The sequence below is a fragment of the Nannospalax galili genome, unplaced genomic scaffold, assembly GCF_000622305.1.
Source record: "Nannospalax galili isolate Female #2095 unplaced genomic scaffold, S.galili_v1.0 scaffold1307, whole genome shotgun sequence".
Taxonomy (NCBI): domain Eukaryota; kingdom Metazoa; phylum Chordata; class Mammalia; order Rodentia; family Spalacidae; genus Nannospalax; species Nannospalax galili.
The window spans coordinates 1,243,625-1,262,739 of NW_008357035.1; the positions used below are offsets into that span (position 1 = coordinate 1,243,625).

The 19,115-nt window shown below is 53.9% G+C and overlaps 1 protein-coding gene across 2 annotated transcripts in view; it reads right to left on the reverse strand.

The window, feature by feature from the left end:
* Shank2 (SH3 and multiple ankyrin repeat domains 2) overlaps positions 1-19,115 on the reverse strand; it is a 523,081-nt gene that overhangs the window by 257,762 nt on the left and 246,204 nt on the right. For both annotated transcript variants that reach the window (XM_029557122.1, XM_008854979.3), the window contains 2 exons: positions 15,167-15,485; positions 3,469-3,638 (listed from right to left, as the gene is read on the reverse strand). In XM_029557122.1, coding sequence (XP_029412982.1) covers positions 3,469-3,638; positions 15,167-15,485 — 489 coding nt within the window. The remainder of the gene's footprint in view (positions 1-3,468; positions 3,639-15,166; positions 15,486-19,115) is intronic.

A 19,115-nucleotide genomic window follows, 5' to 3' on the forward strand; every position in this document is an offset into this window, starting at 1 on the left:
TAGGTGACGGCCACCACAGGGTCTTCCTCTGCAGGTGTGCAGGCGTAGAGGGTGGTTTCCCTACTCTCTGCCCCACTCAGCCCTGCCTGGGTATGGAAAGGAGTCAGGGCATGGAGGCGTGAGGACCCGAGAGGTGACCACTCCCTTGTTCTACAACAGCCTCCTGCTTGGCACACAACCTGAGCCATCCAGTATGTACGTAGCCCTTGGCTTGGATTCAGCCTAGGTGTCCTGTGGCCAGGTCCTGGGCTGGACTCAAAGACGGTGCAAGAGGGGGGGCTGGTGCTAGAGGAGTTGTCTGTGGGGGGATGGGGGTCCTCTCCTCCCTTCTCCTGTGAGCCCTCTTCTCTTACGAGATCCACTTTCTCCTGGCTAGCAGCTTCAGGTACCTGATCCCAGGGACCCCGGGGCACCCTAGGTTCACACCTGCACACACAGATCTTGGCTGGGCATCAGCTCAGGAACTTGGGAGCTGGATAGGGTCACGGGGCCCAGTCCTCAGCAGCTGGCTTACAGCAGTCCTCATCTCTCTCCTCTGTCGCCATTCACAGCTTATAGAGAAGGACGCAAAGCCCCGAGAATAGTCCGCGCAGGAGCCCACAGCCACCCAGACCCACAGGCGATGTGTGCTGTGGCCTGCGGCTGCCTGTCCAACATGAGCAGTGGCTGCATCCAGCTGGCTCCCAGTGCCACTCAGACAATGATGTCCAAGCACGGCGGGTGCTAGGGACCCCTCTACTCCCTGGTCTCGCCAAATGCTGCATGCACCTGGCAATGCCCCATCTGTTTTCTGTTTGATAGAAGAGCAGGGAGAGGCAGAGGCTGGAGAGGACAGACATGCTGAGGGGACAGACAGGCCTTGAGGCCTGGGCTGCTCAGGCCCCTGTGCCCTGGCCTGACCCTGCCAACTCCACTATGGGCTCCAGAGCTCATGGAAGCCACGTAGCCAGTGTTAATACAAGCCTGGGTAGATGTGGGGCCTGTGCTTTGGACCCCACAGTGCCCCTTTGTAAACTGCAAAGCTGGGGGGATGTGAGATTTACCCTGAGGGCCACAGTGCTGATACAGGCAGCAGCTATCCAGAGAGGTGGCTTCCCATACATCCTCTGGTTCAGGGAAGGCCACATAATAAGGATGGTTTTATGTATATGTGGTATATGTACATGTTCAAGTATGTGTGTGTGTAGTGTATACATATGCATGCCTGTACGTGTGGAGGCCAGAAGTCATTGCTGGGAATCCACTTTGTTTACCTTATACCTCATGCCTGGAAACGGGGTCTGTCACTGAACTCAGAGCTCACCAATTCCTCTAAACTGGCTGGCCAGTAAACTCCAGGGATCTGCCTGCCTTTGCTCCCACGGGGCTGGGATCGCAGATGGACACCACTGTGCCGGGGTTTTCACATGGAACATGGGCACGAGGGATCTGAGCTGAGGTCCTCATGTTTGCACAGGAAGCACTTCACAATCAGACCCAGATCCCCAGTCCAAGTGAGAATGCTTCACGCCCCAGATGGCCGGCCTGTGTGAGCACTGTAGATGAATCTGTCAGCGAGGCACCACCCCAGCCGCCAGTCCACCACACCTGTGCACTGCAGCAGAATCAGCCACACCTCTTGGAAGATCAGCCAGTACTCTCTACTTGTAGAGGGGGAAGGGCCTGGTCCACGGTGGGTCATATTACCAAAAATTCAAAACTGTAGCACATATAAAATTTTACATTCACAATTTAAAAACTACAAAATTTCTTTTTAAGTTATATTTGAACAATCATGCAGCTCTGTTTATAGCTATGGTGGACAAAGACCCCACTGGACCCCCGCATGGGGAACAGTTCCAAAGCCTACCCATAATGCCAACAGCCACTACCTGATAGGCCTGGAACAGGGGTGGCCAGGCTGGAGTGGGGTGTGCGTGCTTGATGGAAGGAACAGGAAGGGAGATGCACAAGATCCCCATCCCTGACCCTTAACCAGTGCAAAGCACGGTCCCCACAGCAAGCCAGGAGCGGAGGAAGAGGGAAGCCCACAGTGTGAGAAGATGGAAGGACCGGGGAGCTGGAGCTGGAAAGCACAGATTCAGGTCCCTGAGAGGGGAAGGTGCAGGGGAGTGGAGAGAGAGACACCCCATCTGTCTATTCACTCTGCCAAGTGCTGATGCTACAAGATCTGAGCCAAACGACCTACTGAAATAGGAAGACAGAACCTTGGAGTCCAAACTCCCCACCATGTAACAGGCTGATGTCCAGAATGCAACAGAAAATCACCAGATTCCCGGATGAGGGGACTGAAAAGAAGACAAAAGCAAATTCAGAGCACAAACCCCACATGAACTTGCTGTCGGCGGAACCATCAGACGGGGACTTCAACGTGGCACATACATCAAGCCGTGGTGTTGTAAAAAACGCACGTTTTCAATGAACAGAAATCCCAACTGAGTCATAAGGAGGCTTGGCAACGAGAAAGAAGCAATTTAAAGCACACGCTCAGAAATCGTAGTAAATGTAATTTCTGAAATTATGAAAGAGGGACGAGATGGAAGGGGGCTTTGAGAGGAAAGACTAAATGAGCTTAAAAGAGAAGTGAACAGAGCTCTGGGGACTTCTTAGAGGGAGCAGAGGCGCAGAGACTCAGAAGCTGAATGCCAGGGCTAGGACAGGACGGGTCCGCCCTGTCCTGAGCCTCCTGGTAACCCAGGTGAGGTATGGATAAAGGAACTGATGGGTGCCTTGCTGTGGGTCCAACAGTGACAGGGCTGGAAGGGCAGGGGCAGAAGCCCCTCACCCACCTCTGAGGAGCACCTTCCTTAGTGAGAGTCTGTCCAGTGGCCGTGCCTGGGCATAGGCATATGAAGTGTGCGCTCCTTCCTCAGCCAGTGAGTGGCCCCTGCGGTGTGGCCCCTGCAGCCACACCTGCCTCTTCTCCAGGTCCCTCTGCGGCCTTCAGCCACAGGCTTCAAAGTGCTACTATCTCCCTTCCACTCTGCACAAACCATCCCACCCACGCCCCTGATGTGCCTCACAGACTCCTGTCCTCCCCTGTGCAGGACCCACTGCTGGCTCCCTAGCACCCCCGGGACAGCACACCTTGATCTGGCATTCTCAAAAGCTCCCAGGATTCTTCTGGAGAATCTCCTTCCCCTGATGGGTTTCTTTCCTTTGGATGGAAAGCCAGTCCCTGCTCACCCAGTGGGCACCACTTCCTCGTGGGTTTTTCTGGACCAGAAAGGAGCTCCGCTTGCTGAGCTCTGGTTTGGCTCCTCCCCGAACTTCCTACAGTGGAATCTCACCCCAGGCTCACCTTGGATATACTGAAAGGACAGGTGAGAGTCACTGTGTCCCTGGAGAGTCCGCATTTCCCACAGGGCGCCTGTGGAACTGATGCTCTGGACTCTGCCCCTCCCCCACTCCTGGCAGACTTGCCAAAGGGGGTCCGCGGAGGTAGAGAGGTCAAGGGCAGACGCTGACCTTTGACTCTGTCGCCTCGGTGAAGGGGGATCTCGCCGTCAACTTGGGGTTGGTATGGCTTGACAACGACGAAGAGCCTTCCGGGCACGGCACTATACAGCTTCCGCTTGGGCCCTGGGTACTCGAAGGTCGAGAGGGAGTCCTTGGTGGCACCAGGAGAGAAGGGTGACCTGGATCAGACAACAGGAGCAGAGAGAGAGGAGGGTCAGAAGGTTGCACTCTGTCAACTGTGGCCGATGTGGTTCACGCTGCTGAGCTGGGAACTGACAACAGCCAAGATGGAAAACTTTCTAAGTGGGCAGAGGCCGTGATGGCAAAGCCCTTGTGGTTTTCCAACTCACTGTGAGAATCCATCACGCCAGTCTGGACAGACATGGAGCCTTCCACCAAAAGTGGTCATTACTGTGGCACAACTTGCCGGCGACTTCCAAGAGGAACCCACGGTCTTTCTTGCTTGCTTTATATTACCAATGTACCAGGCCCATCTCCACCCTGATGGAAGAAGCCTCAGCGAGGCCAGACGCACACACAGGACAAAGGTGCTCACACAGGTCTGCCTGCAGAGTACTCTTGGCAATGCCCGGTACCATTCGGACCGGGATTGGGCTGATGGAGAAGAGCATTGCCCTGTGTCCCAAGTAGAGACAACCTCAAGATGGCATCCTGCCTCTCCCCAGGATGGGACGCATTAGACACAAACATGAGGGAATGTTGCAGGGACGTCAGGGCAATGTCCCCAGGCCTCCTGACCAGAAAGCAGCGAGAGCATTCATGGTACTGGAACCTTCCAAGAGGGTCATGGGAAAAGAGTAGACATTAATGACACAGGGGAAGGCTCCAGAATGGGAAGCACACCAGAATCTACAGTGGGGTCCTGAGTTCACGGCTGTAGAGGCTGGCTATGGTCTCTGCGCCCACAGAGGTGGCATGTTAAAATATCTGGTGGAAAAAACAGGAAGGGCTTGACTTACAGTTCCAGACCACAGTCTATCACTGTGGGGAAATCAAGGCAGGAACTTCTAAGAGCTAGTCACATCTCATGCACAGTCAAGATGAGAGAGAAATGCATCTGCACGTGCGTGCTCTCTTGGCTCAGTTTTTCTCCTCGCTTACACAGTCCAGGACTCCAAACCCAGGGAATGGTGCCTCCCACAGTGGGCTGTGTTCCCCACATCAATTACGGCAATTAAGATAAGTCCCTCACTGACCAACCCAATCTAGGCAATCTCTCCTTGAGACTCTTCCCAGGGCCTTTGGAATCGTGTGGCCCTTGCTACACCCCTGTAAAGGCACCAGGGTTTGGGGTGGGCTTACAGAATTGCTGAAGCACAACATGCTATACTTTGCTGTGGGTCTTCACCTGGCAAGGAGGCAGACACGTTATCCCCTGTGCCACTGGCCCCAAAGTCCTTATTTTTCAACTGGTGTCATGACCACGAGATCCAGCTACTGGGTGATGTCTTTGAGGAGCCCAGTCTGCAGATGTGAAATTGGGGCTGTGGCATGCTAAATTTAGACCCTCATTTATACCGCTGGTGAGGATGGACGGGGACAGAATGTACAGAACCTGCCAGGCCCCGACGCCTGGATCTGTCCTTTACCCGCAAAGAGCACAAAGCACAGGAAACCAGGCCAGGCCGCCTGACCTCTGCTGGCACAGGTGTGAGGACCTGGAAGCATACCTGAGCTCTGAGGACATAGGGAGGTAGGAGTCTGCACAATGATGGGGTTCTCCCCAACAATGCCCCCTCCCCACCGGGTTTTCTCTTATAGCTGCTGATGCAACATTGTGGGATTGTGGATTCATGTGCCTAAGTGGGCTCTGTGACCAACAGAGTGCATAAGGTGCAGACAAGGGACAGGGTTTGGTCTCAGCGTCACCTCCTGATATAACCCCTCTGCCAGGCCAGACACTTCATCTTGAGGCTTCATGGGGCCATCCAGCTCTCTATCCTCCTACATATCCATCCATCATCCATCATCCATCAGTTTATCTACATGCATAGTTATCCACCCTTGCCATATCCTTCAGTCATCCACCACCCATGTGTCATCCATGCATACATCCATCCATCCATCCATTGTCCCACATATCTACCCATCATCCATCCATTTATCCACCCATATATCCATTAATTCATCCTCTCACATCCAACCACTCATCAATCCATCCACCCACCCATATATCTATCCATTTACCCACATGTACATCTATCCACCCACCCATATATCTATCCATTTACCCACATGTACACCCATCCACCCACCCATGTATCTATCCATTTACCCACATGTACACCCATCCACCCACCCATGTATCTATCCATTTACCCACATGTACACCCATCCACCCACCCATGTATCTATCCATTTACCCACATGTACACCCATCCACCCACCCATGTATCTATCCATTTACCCACATGTACACCCATCCACCCACCCATGTATCTATCCATTTACCCACATGTACACCCATCCACCCACCCATGTATCTATCCATTTACCCACATGTACACCCATCCACCCACCCATGTATCTATCCATTTACCCACATGTACACCCATCCACCCACATGTACATCCACCCACCCACCCATGTATCTATCCATTTACCCACATGTACATCCATCCACCCACCCATGTATCTATCCATTTACCCACATGTACACCCATCCACCCACCCATGTATCTATCCATTTACCCACATGTACACCCATCCACCCACCCATGTATCTATCCATTTACCCACATGTACACCCATCCACCCACCCATGTATCTATCCATTTACCCACATGTACACCCATCCACCCACCCATGTATCTATCCATTTACCCACATGTACACCCATCCACCCACCCATGTATCTATCCATTTACCCACATGTACACCCATCCACCCACCCATGTATCTATCCATTTACCCACATGTACACCCATCCACCCACCCATGTATCTATCCATTTACCCACATGTACACCCATCCACCCACCCATGTATCTATCCATTTACCCACATGTACACCCATCCACCCACCCATGTATCTATCCATTTACCCACATGTACACCCATCCACCCACCCATGTATCTAACCATTTACCCACATGTACATCCATCCACCCACCCATGTATCTATCCATTTACCCACATGTACATCCATCCACCCACCCATGTATCTATCCATTTACCCACATGTACACCCATCCACCTACCCATGTATCTATCCATTTGCCCACATGTACATCCATCCACCCACATGTACATCCATCCACCCACCCATGTATCTATCCATTTACCCACATGTACATCCACCCACCCACCCATATATCTATCCATTTACCCACATGTACACCCATCCACCCACCTGTACATCCACCCACCCACCCATATATCTATCCATTTACCCACATGTCCACCCATCCACCTACCCATGTATCTATCCATTTACCGACATGTACACCCATCCACCCACCTGTACATCCACCCACCCACCCATATATCTATCCATTTACCCACATGTCCACCCATCCACCTACCCATGTATCTATCCATTTACCGACATGTACACCCATCCACCCACCTGTACATCCACCCACCCACCCATATATCTATCCATTTACCCACATGTCCACCCATCCACCTACCCATGTATCTATCCATTTACCGACATGTACACCCATCCACCCACCTGTACATCCACCCACCCACCCATATATCTATCCATTTACCCACATGTCCACCCATCCACCTACCCATGTATCTATCCATTTACCGACATGTACACCCATCCACCCACCTGTACATCCACCCACCCACCCATATATCTATCCATTTACCCACATGTCCACCCATCCACCTACCCATGTATCTATCCATTTACCGACATGTACACCCATCCACCCACCTGTACATCCACCCACCCACCCATATATCTATCCATTTACCCACATGTCCACCCATCCACCTACCCATGTATCTATCCATTTACCGACATGTACACCCATCCACCCACCTGTACATCCACCCACCCACCCATATATCTATCCATTTACCCACATGTCCACCCATCCACCTACCCATGTATCTATCCATTTACCGACATGTACACCCATCCACCCACCTGTACATCCACCCACCCACCCATATATCTATCCATTTACCCACATGTCCACCCATCCACCTACCCATGTATCTATCCATTTACCGACATGTACACCCATCCACCCACCTGTACATCCACCCACCCACCCATATATCTATCCATTTACCCACATGTCCACCCATCCACCTACCCATGTATCTATCCATTTACCGACATGTACACCCATCCACCCACCTGTACATCCACCCACCCACCCATATATCTATCCATTTACCCACATGTCCACCCATCCACCTACCCATGTATCTATCCATTTACCGACATGTACACCCATCCACCCACCTGTACATCCACCCACCCACCCATATATCTATCCATTTACCCACATGTCCACCCATCCACCTACCCATGTATCTATCCATTTACCCACATGTACATCCACCCACCCACCCATGTATCTATCCATTTACCCACATGTACATTCATCCATCCACCCACCCACCCATCCATCATCTCACATATTCATCCTTTATCCATCTACTCATCTTTCATCCATCCATTTATATACCTGTATATCCATCTATTCACCTACATATCTATCCATCCATCCATCCATTCATTTTCTCACATAACCATCCATCCATCTATCCATTCATCCATCCAACCACTTGTCCATTCATCCATCTACCCAGATATCTACCCATCCACCCACCTACCTATTCATTTATCCATCCACATACCAATCCATCCACCCACCCATCCATCTGTCCACCCACCTACCCATCCATCTACGCACTCACCCATTCATCCATCTACCCATCCATCCAGGAGGGGACCATCAGGAGTGACCATGAGAATGAGTCAATAGGAATCCACTGAGCATGGTTCTGTGGCAGCAGGAAAGTGGGTAACACAATGCCAGGGGTGGTCTAGTTACATCAAGCCAGGGCCAGAATGCAATCCTGAACTTGGAAGTCAATGTGAACACAGCCCTGGAGCTCTGTTTCTTAGCCTACTCTACAGCCACCTGTCTGAAGGCCTGGGCAGCCACTAAGGACAGGAGGGGCTATTGGTTACCCATCTGGGTACACATACAGTGTAGGTGGGTGGACCCTAGGAACATTAAAGACTTTTCATAAGTGCTAATAATTTGATGTATATATATTATTTCTTATTTATTTTATGAGTGTATTGCCTGTGTGTATGTAAAAGTACCCATGTCGTGCAGTGGAGGTCAGAAGAAGCTGTCGAATTCCCTGGAACTGGAGTTATGGATGGTGATTAGCTGCCATGTGAGTGCTGGGAATCGACCCCAGGATCTCTGCAAGAGCAGCACTCTCAACCACTGATCACCTCTCCAGCCCCAGTAATCACTAATAATTTGAAGCTCACAGAGCCCCACAGGCAGCAGACAGGAGTGTTGACTCATTTCCTAGGTGAGAGAGGCTCTCCATGAACGTGATGCTAGCATGGCAGTCCGAGTGGACCTTCGCATCCTACAGTGATAATACAAGGTAGGCAAGACCTCACCTGCAGGGGAAGGTGTTTTATGAACTGTGCCCTTCTACCGAGGGGGCCCGTCTATGGCAGTCTCGGGCAACAATAGAACTATGGCCCTTCTACAACCCCCAGGGGAGGGGTGACTGCCCTAGGAGCGCAGGCTCAGGAGGCCAGGCTGGAACACTTACAGAGCGAGAACAGGTGCAGAGCTCCCAAGCCCTGACATCTGTGTTTCCTTCATGTTCTGGCCAAGAACAGCCAGATGGAATCCAGCCGCCTTGTTTTAGTCTGAGGGTTAGATCACTGGCGTTTCGGTACCAGAAAGCTGGAGTGAATCGGGCCATTTCCCAGCTCTCCTGGGTGAACAGTGATCTGCCTACACACTGAACTCTCTCCATCCACTGCTCTGTCAGCTACTTATTCATTTGTTCACATAGCAAGCACTTCCTGGGAGGTCTGTGAGCCCACTACAGCGCTGCGTGCCTATCTGAGCAGGGAGACAGGTGAGGGGCTGCGCAGGGCTCACAGTGAACTGGAAAGGTGAGCACACAACCCGGTGTGCTTGTGCAGGGGCCACGGCTTGGAGTAGAGACCAGGACAGGGACCAAGGTCAAGGTTCAAGGATGAGTGACAGATGGCGGTACAGCCGGGGTCATGGATGATGTCTGTGACGACACAGGACTGGGCAGGGACCAGGGCACCCAGGCTGTGGCAGAGGGCAGGGCTGGAGTGGCAGAGGGCAGGGCTGGAGTGGCCCAAGGGTGCAGGTGGGGAGTTTTGCAGGGAGGTGCTGGTGGCTACTCCTTGGGGATAGGGGTCTGGGGCTGACGTAAAGAGTCACAGGGATTTGCAGATATGGTCAGTGTCATTTGGCCAAAATCTACTGAAGCCAGCATCTCCCTGAGGGAGAGCTGTGCACGCTGCTGGCTGGGGCCTGGCACAGCAAGTGGGATAACCAACATGGAGGCTCGCGAGCCCTGGTCATGGGTCATCAATATCCTTACTAATCCAATGGCTGGCTACCTTGGTGTGGCAGACTTGACCCCCACATCCCATCCCACCAGCGTGGTCTCCCTCTTGGCCATTTAGGACACTGAGGAGGAAATACCAAAGCGGGCATCACGGGAGGCTTGCCGAGGGCACCTGCGCCTGCCCTGCCCCTGCTGCTCTCCCCCAGGAACAGGACCTTGCCCTCACGCAAGAGGTGCTTCCCACTGGCCTCGGCGGCTGCTATGGGAAGAACAAGAGCCACAACCCACGAGAGTCAGCCTTCAGCAGGGCAAGCCCGTTGTATCAGAGAGCAAGAGACCTGCTCAGTTCACAGGCCGGAAGTGGGTGAATGTGCCAGTGCCACGCCGACCACTAAACACCTCCTCTGGTCAGGCGGCCAACAGGCTGTTTAAGGCTCTAGCTGGCTGGGAGAGGGTTCTGCCTGTGTGCCATGCCAGGGCCACCCCAACTCCTGGTGCGACGCACCCAAAGCCTTCTACCTCGTGACGACGGCTGCATTAAGTGTGGCCCCTTCACCACATCTTCCCCTGCTCAACTGGACTCACGGGGTCCCATCCCCCCATGACACCCTTGCCCAGCTTATGTCTCCTATTCTCCAGAGAGCTCCCTCAGGGTCTGAATCCTGTTCTGCGTGAGCCCCGAATCCACAGTCACACGTCCTCTGGGACACCCATGCTGATACTAACATGCCTCCCGCCCTCCCAGGTAGAGTAGGGAACACACATACACATCCACTGGCACATGGGGAGTACCTGGAACCACAGGCCTGTACCTCCTGAACCCCAGCAACTAGGGACTGCCAGAGAGGAACAGCTATAGACAGTAGGGAACCCTGCGCCCTATGACATGCACAAGGAGAAGAATCTCAATACCACAAACACCCAGGATGCACCTGCTCTCCCAGGGAGCACCTTTACCTAGCCCTGCCTCCCTAGCCATAGGCCTGGCTGTACTACTAGGGTCCTAGTGACCTGAAACTACAGCTTACATGCAGGTGACATACAAGATAGCCTGGGATGTCTAGACTCTATACTTGACTCCTGCGTATTTAGCACAGTCTAGGGGTCGATGGGGCCCAGGGGAGGGAAAAGAGCCACTTTCTTCCCTAACATCTGTTCCTACCAGGGAGAAACCACATCTCTGCCCCACCGGGCTCAGGCTTGGGTGTGCAGGACCCCATGTTCTCAGGGAGCCATAAGAAAGACACAGATAGACACAGGCCAGAGCCACAGGGGAGTCCCACAGCCACTCTCACACCATGCCCAACAAGATGGGGTACACAAGCAAGTTGGTTACCCTAGATTCTTCTAGAATCCATTTCTACTTAGAGGGAAGGAGGGGACTGTGATATTTGAACTTTATGATTACAACCAGAACTCTCTGTGGCCTCTGGCACCCTGTTCTGCAATGCGAGATGCTTGTCTTGGGAGAGTATCCCTTCCGGGGTATAGAGTGAGGAACTGGTTTTTGCTGCGGACGGCCGTTGAGGCCCACATCATAGTCCTCGCCTCATGAGCATTCAGTCCTTTCATCCTGAAACCCCAGAGATAGGTGGGGCTCAGAAATGCCTGCAGGTCTCGGCTGGACACAGCTGATAAGGGGCCTATGACCCCACTGTCTCCCCAGTGACCTTACCAGCACACATTTGCTTTCTACCAGCTAGCACCATTCAAGGAACAACTGCCTGACAAAACAGTAGCAGGATGTCCCCATGCATGCACGGTTGCACATCCTGGCAGCTGGGAGGAGCTCTGGGGGTCCCCGAAGGCCCGATCCACTTCCCAAGGTGCCAGTTGGATGGGTGGACGGAAGCCTCTTCGAAATCTTAGGATTGTGACACAGCCGTGCCTGTGGGAGCCACTAGAGGGCGCCGCCTCAGGAAAGGCGCACAGAGCCTTACAGAGGCTGTGGGGATGCACACTGCTTCCCACCCTCTCTGGGCCAGGGTCTAGGACAGGGCAGAAGAGAAACAAGGCAGGAGGGACCAAGGGGAAGGACATGAAAGAACTCTGGAAAAGGCGACTAGGAGAAGCTTCTAGAAATGGTAGGCCCGCAGCAGGTGCAGGCATCCTCCCCTGGCAACGTCTTCTCCTGCTTCAGAGGGACACCCTGCTACAGGTTCTGGGCCGGCCTGGGCAGTGAGAGGTAGGGTAAGGGCACCTCTATGTCCATAGTGGAGGCCCCACCTTCCGGCAGGCACTGACTGTCTACACACCCGGGACCCGTGAGTTCCACGTACTCTGTCACTCTGCCAGGCTGACTCATTTCTCTGGGGAAAGTGGATCCTGTCCTATCCAGGCTCTTGGGCAGGTTGGGAACTCTGTCCCTCTCATCAAGACTAGCCCTGACCTTTGAATGATTGCTGAGGTTTCCAGAGCTTAGTCAGGGAAGGTACTCCAGGAGTAGAGCTGGGGGCTGACTTTCCTGTGGGTAGTGAGGCCATGCAGAGAGCACGGGGCTGGGTGAAGCCACAGCCTCCGAGACAAGTCCTCTACCTTGTTCAAGATGTCCCCTCCCCCCAATGTGGCATCTGTTTTTCTCATGGCCTGGTGTTTGCCTCCGGACCAGGGTGCTGCATGCCCTCTGTTCCTGCCCCCACAGGTGTCTTTCTGAAATGCTAACGACAGAGTTAGCAGACACTGTCACAGAACCAACTGTGACAGTTCCCAGATCTCAGCCCATGCCAGGTATGAAACCCATGATCCTTCCCTCCATGCCCAGAAAGATGACACTATCAGTTCCATTTTATACCAAGGCACAAAGTGGTCATGGGACCTGCCAAAAGCCACCACGTGGGGAAGCAGGGCTGGTACCATGTCACAGAGGGAGGAGGGCCAAGCACTTTCTCCTCTAGCTACAGGTGAGTGTCCTGATCAGACAGCATCCCGGGGAACCAGGGCCACCAGGCATCACCTGGGGTGGGTGGGTTGGCACCCTTCCTCCTTCCTGTCTTATCAGCAGTGCCTGGCGGGAGCCTGCTCATCCCAGGAAGGAACTGGCCATGAGGGTGTGTGGATGGAGCCGAGCTCTAGGTTCCTAGGATAAGATGGAGCTGAGGGGCTCAGCCTCCTCCTGGAGCTCCAGTAATGCCCCATGCTGGGATGTGAGGCCTCGTGTCCCCGGTCACCTGGACTGGCATGAGTGGCCATCTCCCTGCTGGGACCAGAGGGAAGGTCATTCCCATTGCTGTGTGGAGATGTGCCCAGCAAGCAGAGAACTCCAGCCAAGGGCACTGGGAATGCCTGGCTGGTAAGATACACAGGGCAGACATGGCCAGGGCACTGGCTACACACCCTGGATACCTGCTTAGCCTGCACCTCTACAGGTGGGTTCTCATGGCTGTTCTATCCCCAGTGTGGCTGCAGATCCTAGCTCTGTGGTGAATGTTGAATGCTGGGTGCACAGGCCTCTCTCTGCCCTCCGCCACTGTGTATCCCAGCCCCAACCCCAACCCCATATAAAGCAGGACCCAGGGCAGAATCAGTGGCAGCAGCTGCAATCCCACCCTCGTCCCTCGGGGGGCCTTAAGGAGCTGCCTCTAGACATGCTCACTTCTGATCCATCCTGCCAGCTCCTCGGGGACATGCCCACTGCAGACAGAGGCTGGGGGGCTGGAAGGGGGGAGACAGAGAGGACAGAGAGAGGAGAGAAAGAGAGAGACAGGGTGAGGGAGGGACAGAGAGGGAGAGGGAGAGGAAGAGAGAGAGAGACAGGAGGGGGGAGGAAGGGAGGGAGAGGGAGAGAGGGAGAGAGAGAGGAGAGAAAGAGAGAGACAGAGAGGGGGAGGAAGGAAGAGAGAGGGAGAGGGAGAAGGAGAGGGGGAGGGAGGGGGAGGGAGAGGGAAGAGGAAGGAGAGAAAGAGAGAAAGAGAGAGAGACAGAGAGCTCACATCTTTGATCTTAGTCAACATCTCTGATCTTGGCCAGCAGGACTCACTGAGGCTGGGCTGGTAGCTTCAGAAGTCAGAGAAAAAATGAGAAGGTACTGTGGGGTGGGAATGAGGGTCCCAGACACAGATGTGGACATGAGGGGCTTCCAATAGCACTGGGAACACAGCTCCAGCCAGTAAAACCCAGGCCTATGTCAACACCAAGTAACCAAAACCCAAAATTGGAGCCCTGGGTCGCAGCCTGGCACTGGTCATGTGACCCAGGCCGTGGCTCCACTCTGGTCATGTGCCCTGGGCCCTGGCTCAGTGCTGGCAATGTGATCTAGGTCCTAGCCTCACACTGGCCATATGATCTGGGCTGCAATCTAGGCTTGCAGAGCTGAGGCTCCTGGTACAGGGCCTGGACCACAGGAAAGGCAGGACAGTCCTTGCTGTGCTTGAATTTCTCTGATGGCCGCCAAACCTGGTCCCTCACCCCAGGAAAGTTCCCTCTCTCAGCTGAGACACTCAAGAAGCCAGAAGCAAGACAAGGCCTGCTCAAGAGCCGGGGCTGTGAGTATGGATCCCCGCTTGGCTGTGTGGGGCAGAGACGGAGGGAAGCCCCAAACCCCACCCTGGGGGTAATTAGCCTGCCCACTTGTCCTGGGGTTCTTGTCACATGGAGCATTCAGAGACGGACAGAGGCACCCTGAACACCTGCCATGCTGGGCAGACACAGCTCCCACGTGAAGTACCAGCCGAGGCTGCTGGGGACATGGCTGGCACCTTGTGCTATAATGCGACCTGAGCCTCAATTTTCTCCCCTGGGTTGAGTTTCCCGTTGCTGTGGGCATTGTTGTGGACACAGTGTTGTACAGGGCTGGCACTGGGAGGGCACTGGGTACAGATTAACTCTGTCTTACCTCCCTCCATCCTGGGTATTTTACTTGGAGGCACAGGAAAGACACCCCTGCCCCCAACCCACACACAACAGCAGCGGCACCCCACCCACGCAAGAAACTCAGCTCAGCGTTTCCCAGGCCCAGCCTTTCGAGCAGCCATCAAGGTTACCAGGCTGAACAGGGCTCAGAAGTCAGAACTCAGGTCTCTGCATCTTCTGGGCCAGTCCACGTTGGGGAACGTATTATACGGTTAACCGTCTCCTTTCCCTGGGGTCCTCGCAGGAGCCCCGCCCCCCGCCCCCCAGCCCCTCCTTACCCCACGTGCCAATGTGGCTGGGGCCTCTTGCCGTCCTCTCCGGTGCCACCCAGCCTGTTGAGTGAGGGGGAGCGGCTTCGGGGGCCGGGGGTGTAGCTTCCAAGGCTCCTTGGAGCTCCATCGGGCTTGCCGGGGGTCTGCTGCAGCAGCTGAGGTGAGAGGCTGCGGTGGGAGGCGGCCGCGGCGCAGACGGCCCATTCGGGCACACCGGCATTGAGGTTGTTGTCGCTGTTGGAACGCAGCAAGACCCGGGGGGCGGCCAACGTGTTGGGGGGCCGGCGCCTGCGGTTGGAGTAAGCCGGGGTCTCTCGGAAGGGCACTGGTCGAGAAAAGAAGGGAGAGATGTGGAGATGTGGATGAGTGATGTTAGTACCAGGGCACGGGGAGCCGGTGTGGAAAGTCTGCGTGCATCCAAGCCCCCATGCGAGCCAGGGATGGAGGTGCAGGTGTGGTGCAGGCTCCCCAAGGCCCGGCTTGCCCCCAACACGAAAGCAGAGGGGTGCTTGGGGCTGAGAAGGCTTTCCGCACAGAAGCTTAGGCCAGGGCTCAGGCCAGGGCCTTGATGGAAGCAACTCAGGTCTGACCTTCCATCTGCCTGGCCCGTGCCTTCATCAGCTCAGAAAGACACAACCTTGACCCATGGTGAGAGAGCTGTGAGCCTGAAGCTCATATGCGGTGGTCTCACCCAGAATCTCAGCATGTGGAGAGACATCCTTTAGAGGGGCGACTAAGTTAAAATGGGCCATTAGCGTGACCTGATGTGGCAGCAGTAATTGTGACCCCAGGATCAGTACGCAAGCACGTAGAGGATGATCACATGAAGAATCATAAAAATCACCATCTGCCAGGTGAGAGGCCTTGGGAGGAGCCAGTTCCGTGGCTCTTTCCTCGAGCTTTCGGCCTCCAGAGTAGGAAACAATGGGTGGTTAGTCTTTATGAACCACCGAGGCCTATGGTCTTGGTAAGTTATCTGAGCAAGGAAAGCCAGCCCTGTTCACCCATCTCTTAGCATAGTGAACCCGTTACACTTCAGCATGCCCCCTTCCTCCTCCAGCAAGCTGGGCCCAGCCTCATGTGACATCAGCAGGTGGCTCTACCTCACTGGATATCTCATAGAAAGGTCTAGACAGAGGCTGGGTCCTCATACTCCTGAGCCCCACATTCCTGAAGACTCAAATGAGGTTAACCAGGACACTGCAGCAGTCCTGGGTGCTCAGTGGCTGGGCTAGAAACAGAAAGTGGCCTTTGCATGGTAGGGCCTCTCAGGGACAGCTCTTCAGGCTGCAAGGATGGTAGATGCCGTCAGATTACTGTCCAAAGATACCATGCATGTCCCAGGCCTGTTGATGCCCAGAGTGGCATTGCTGCTGGATCGCTTCCCCTCTGGTTCTAATGCTCATGTTGCCTAAGGCTAGGGCTCTGTTCTATAGCCGGGACCCTGTAAAGCCAGAGGATGCTAGGCCCGGCCCCTCTGTGGGAGCTGGCTGGGGAAGGACCCTGACATTCAGAGGTCATCGGTGGGAACATCATACACAGCAAAGACGCCTGCCCTACCATATACTCATGTCCAGCCCGCACTCATCTGGATGGCAAGAGGATGACAGTACGGATGGTACTGGAAATAGATGACCGTAGCACAGCTCAGAGGGACAGCAGGGCCTCGATAGACTTCATTAGGACAGAGGTGGCCCTGGCTTAGTTCATGGGGACAGAGCTCATGGGGACAGAGGTGGCCCTGGAAGAACTCATGGGAACAGAAGTGGCCCCAAGAAAGCTCACATGGACAGAGGTGCCCAGAGTAGAGCACACAGGGACAGAGACGACCCTGGCAGTCCTCTCCCTGGTTGGCTATGACCTAGTCACCTCTCCTACTTCCCAGGAATCAGAGCTGGGAGGCATGTCTCAGGAAGCCTTCTAGCAGGGCAGAAAAGCTGCTGGGCTCAGCACTCAGGCTGTGGCTCAGTAGATGGTACAACCCACCAGTCTTCGCTGTCTCTGATGTACCCACCAATCCCTCTGATGGGCAGCAGCACACCTCGTCCCCCCTGCTTCCTCCGACAGCTTTCAGTAGGAGGCAGATGCTCACTGAGCTGCTGGCTCTGTAGCTGGCTATTCCGAAATTCCCAGTTTCTCGAGCACATGACTCACAGGGGTCAGCCAGGACAGTCAGAGGCAGACTGGGATCACCAAAGGCTAGCAAGTGTCTTCCCTGGAGCAAGTGTTCTTGAAGGGCCGGGCCAGAGCCCCAGAAGCCCACCTCCAAAAGAACCGCGGCTAGGTCAGGCCACCAAGCATGTTTGTCTGGGCATGCGGGGAACCATGCCACACCATCAGTTCTCCCTCCAAGCAGGTAGAGGGTAAAGACCAGAAGCCACACAGTGTTCACCGTGGAGGTTGTGACAAGTGTGACCGGTGGGGGAGCCCGTGAGTGATCTTGGAACTTACAGAGATTTGAAAGACCTTACAAAGGGGTGATGACACCCCCACCCAATCTCAGAGGGCTTTATCTACCACTCACTGAGATCAGGGGCTGGAGGGCTCTATTGATGTGAAAAGTCAAAAGAGATGCAGACACAGGAGAAGAAAATGGTCCTAGTGCCTGGGGGCTTCTGAGAGGCCCCCAAGGTGAGGCCATGTGGAAAGTCCCTGGTACCAGGACATTCTGACACCCTACAACCATCTCCAACCATCCCCAACAGCGCAGTTGACTGTGTTCCTGACTAGCACCCTTAAAGGCAAAATGACGGCAAAATGACGGGATGTGGGGGCGGGGTGGGGAGGCTAGGATGTCCTGCCCATTGTGAAGATAAACCCAGTAGGAAAGAAAAGTCCGTGGAAGAATAGGTCGGAGATAGAAATACAGACATCCTGTAGTTCGGATCTTCATGCTGTACATGGGTTACAAAAATTGAAGTCCCACATGGTGCATTTTGGTGGGTCTTGTTAGACAGAGAATTGAAACTGGTCTGTAGGGTCTGCAGAGGGAGGGCAGGGGGCAGGAGACCCTCACACAGGGGCAGCCACACAGGGAGAACACAAAACAGCCAGGGCATTTTACATACATTTCAGCCCAAGACCAGGAAAGAGAGTCAAAGGGAACCACATGGGTGACATTAGGGCCCACGTCTTAATGAAAATCGCCTTGCTTAACGACCAAGCCTCCTTCAAATTAGTTTCTGGATTACTGAAATTTCTCTAGTGCTTATTTTATGATGAGGTTGGGCTAAGGAGTTAGCTTCCTGATTCTTAAAGTCACCTCTTTGGAAACCTGGTTTCATCAAGAAGAGAGTTTCCCGTCTGACAAAACTGGCTGGGACCATACAGGCAAAAGATGGTATTTTTTTTTTTTTTGAAAAGTGTTAAAAATAACTCTTTTCCTGTCTGAAAATGATTAATATTCTACCCAACTGTCTCCTTCTTTCAGGCAATCTGCAAGCCCAAGGTGGGTGGATATTTTCTTAGCCGTCTTACATGCATTTATTTATACAGTTTTTTTTTTCTTTTCCCACAATAAAAATCACACAAGGTATGATAAAGATGTATGCACTTTTAAAGTCTGCCGCACCCGGAGGCTTCACAACCCAGGGAGAGCCAGGCAGAGCTGGCAAGTGGCACTGGACGTGAACACCCACGGGTGCAGCCGGCCATGTGCCCTGACCCTCCTTAGCAGGTGCTCACAGCCTCCAGATGACCTGCAGAAGAGAATCAAAACTTCCTTTATCTTCCCCAGGACTTAGTTTCCTAATGTGCCCTGTGGCACTGGCTCCCTGGATCAGACCTTCTGGAATGCGGTTCCGCCAGGAGCTGGCTGCTTAGAAACGCACTCAGATACAAAGGCACCTTCATCTGTGTTAATCTTCCAGACCGGCTAAAGCCAAACAGTATCAGAAGGCTGAAAGAACTGTTCGGTGAGGGATGCGGGAACAGCAGCCGGCAATGTCAGGAGCCA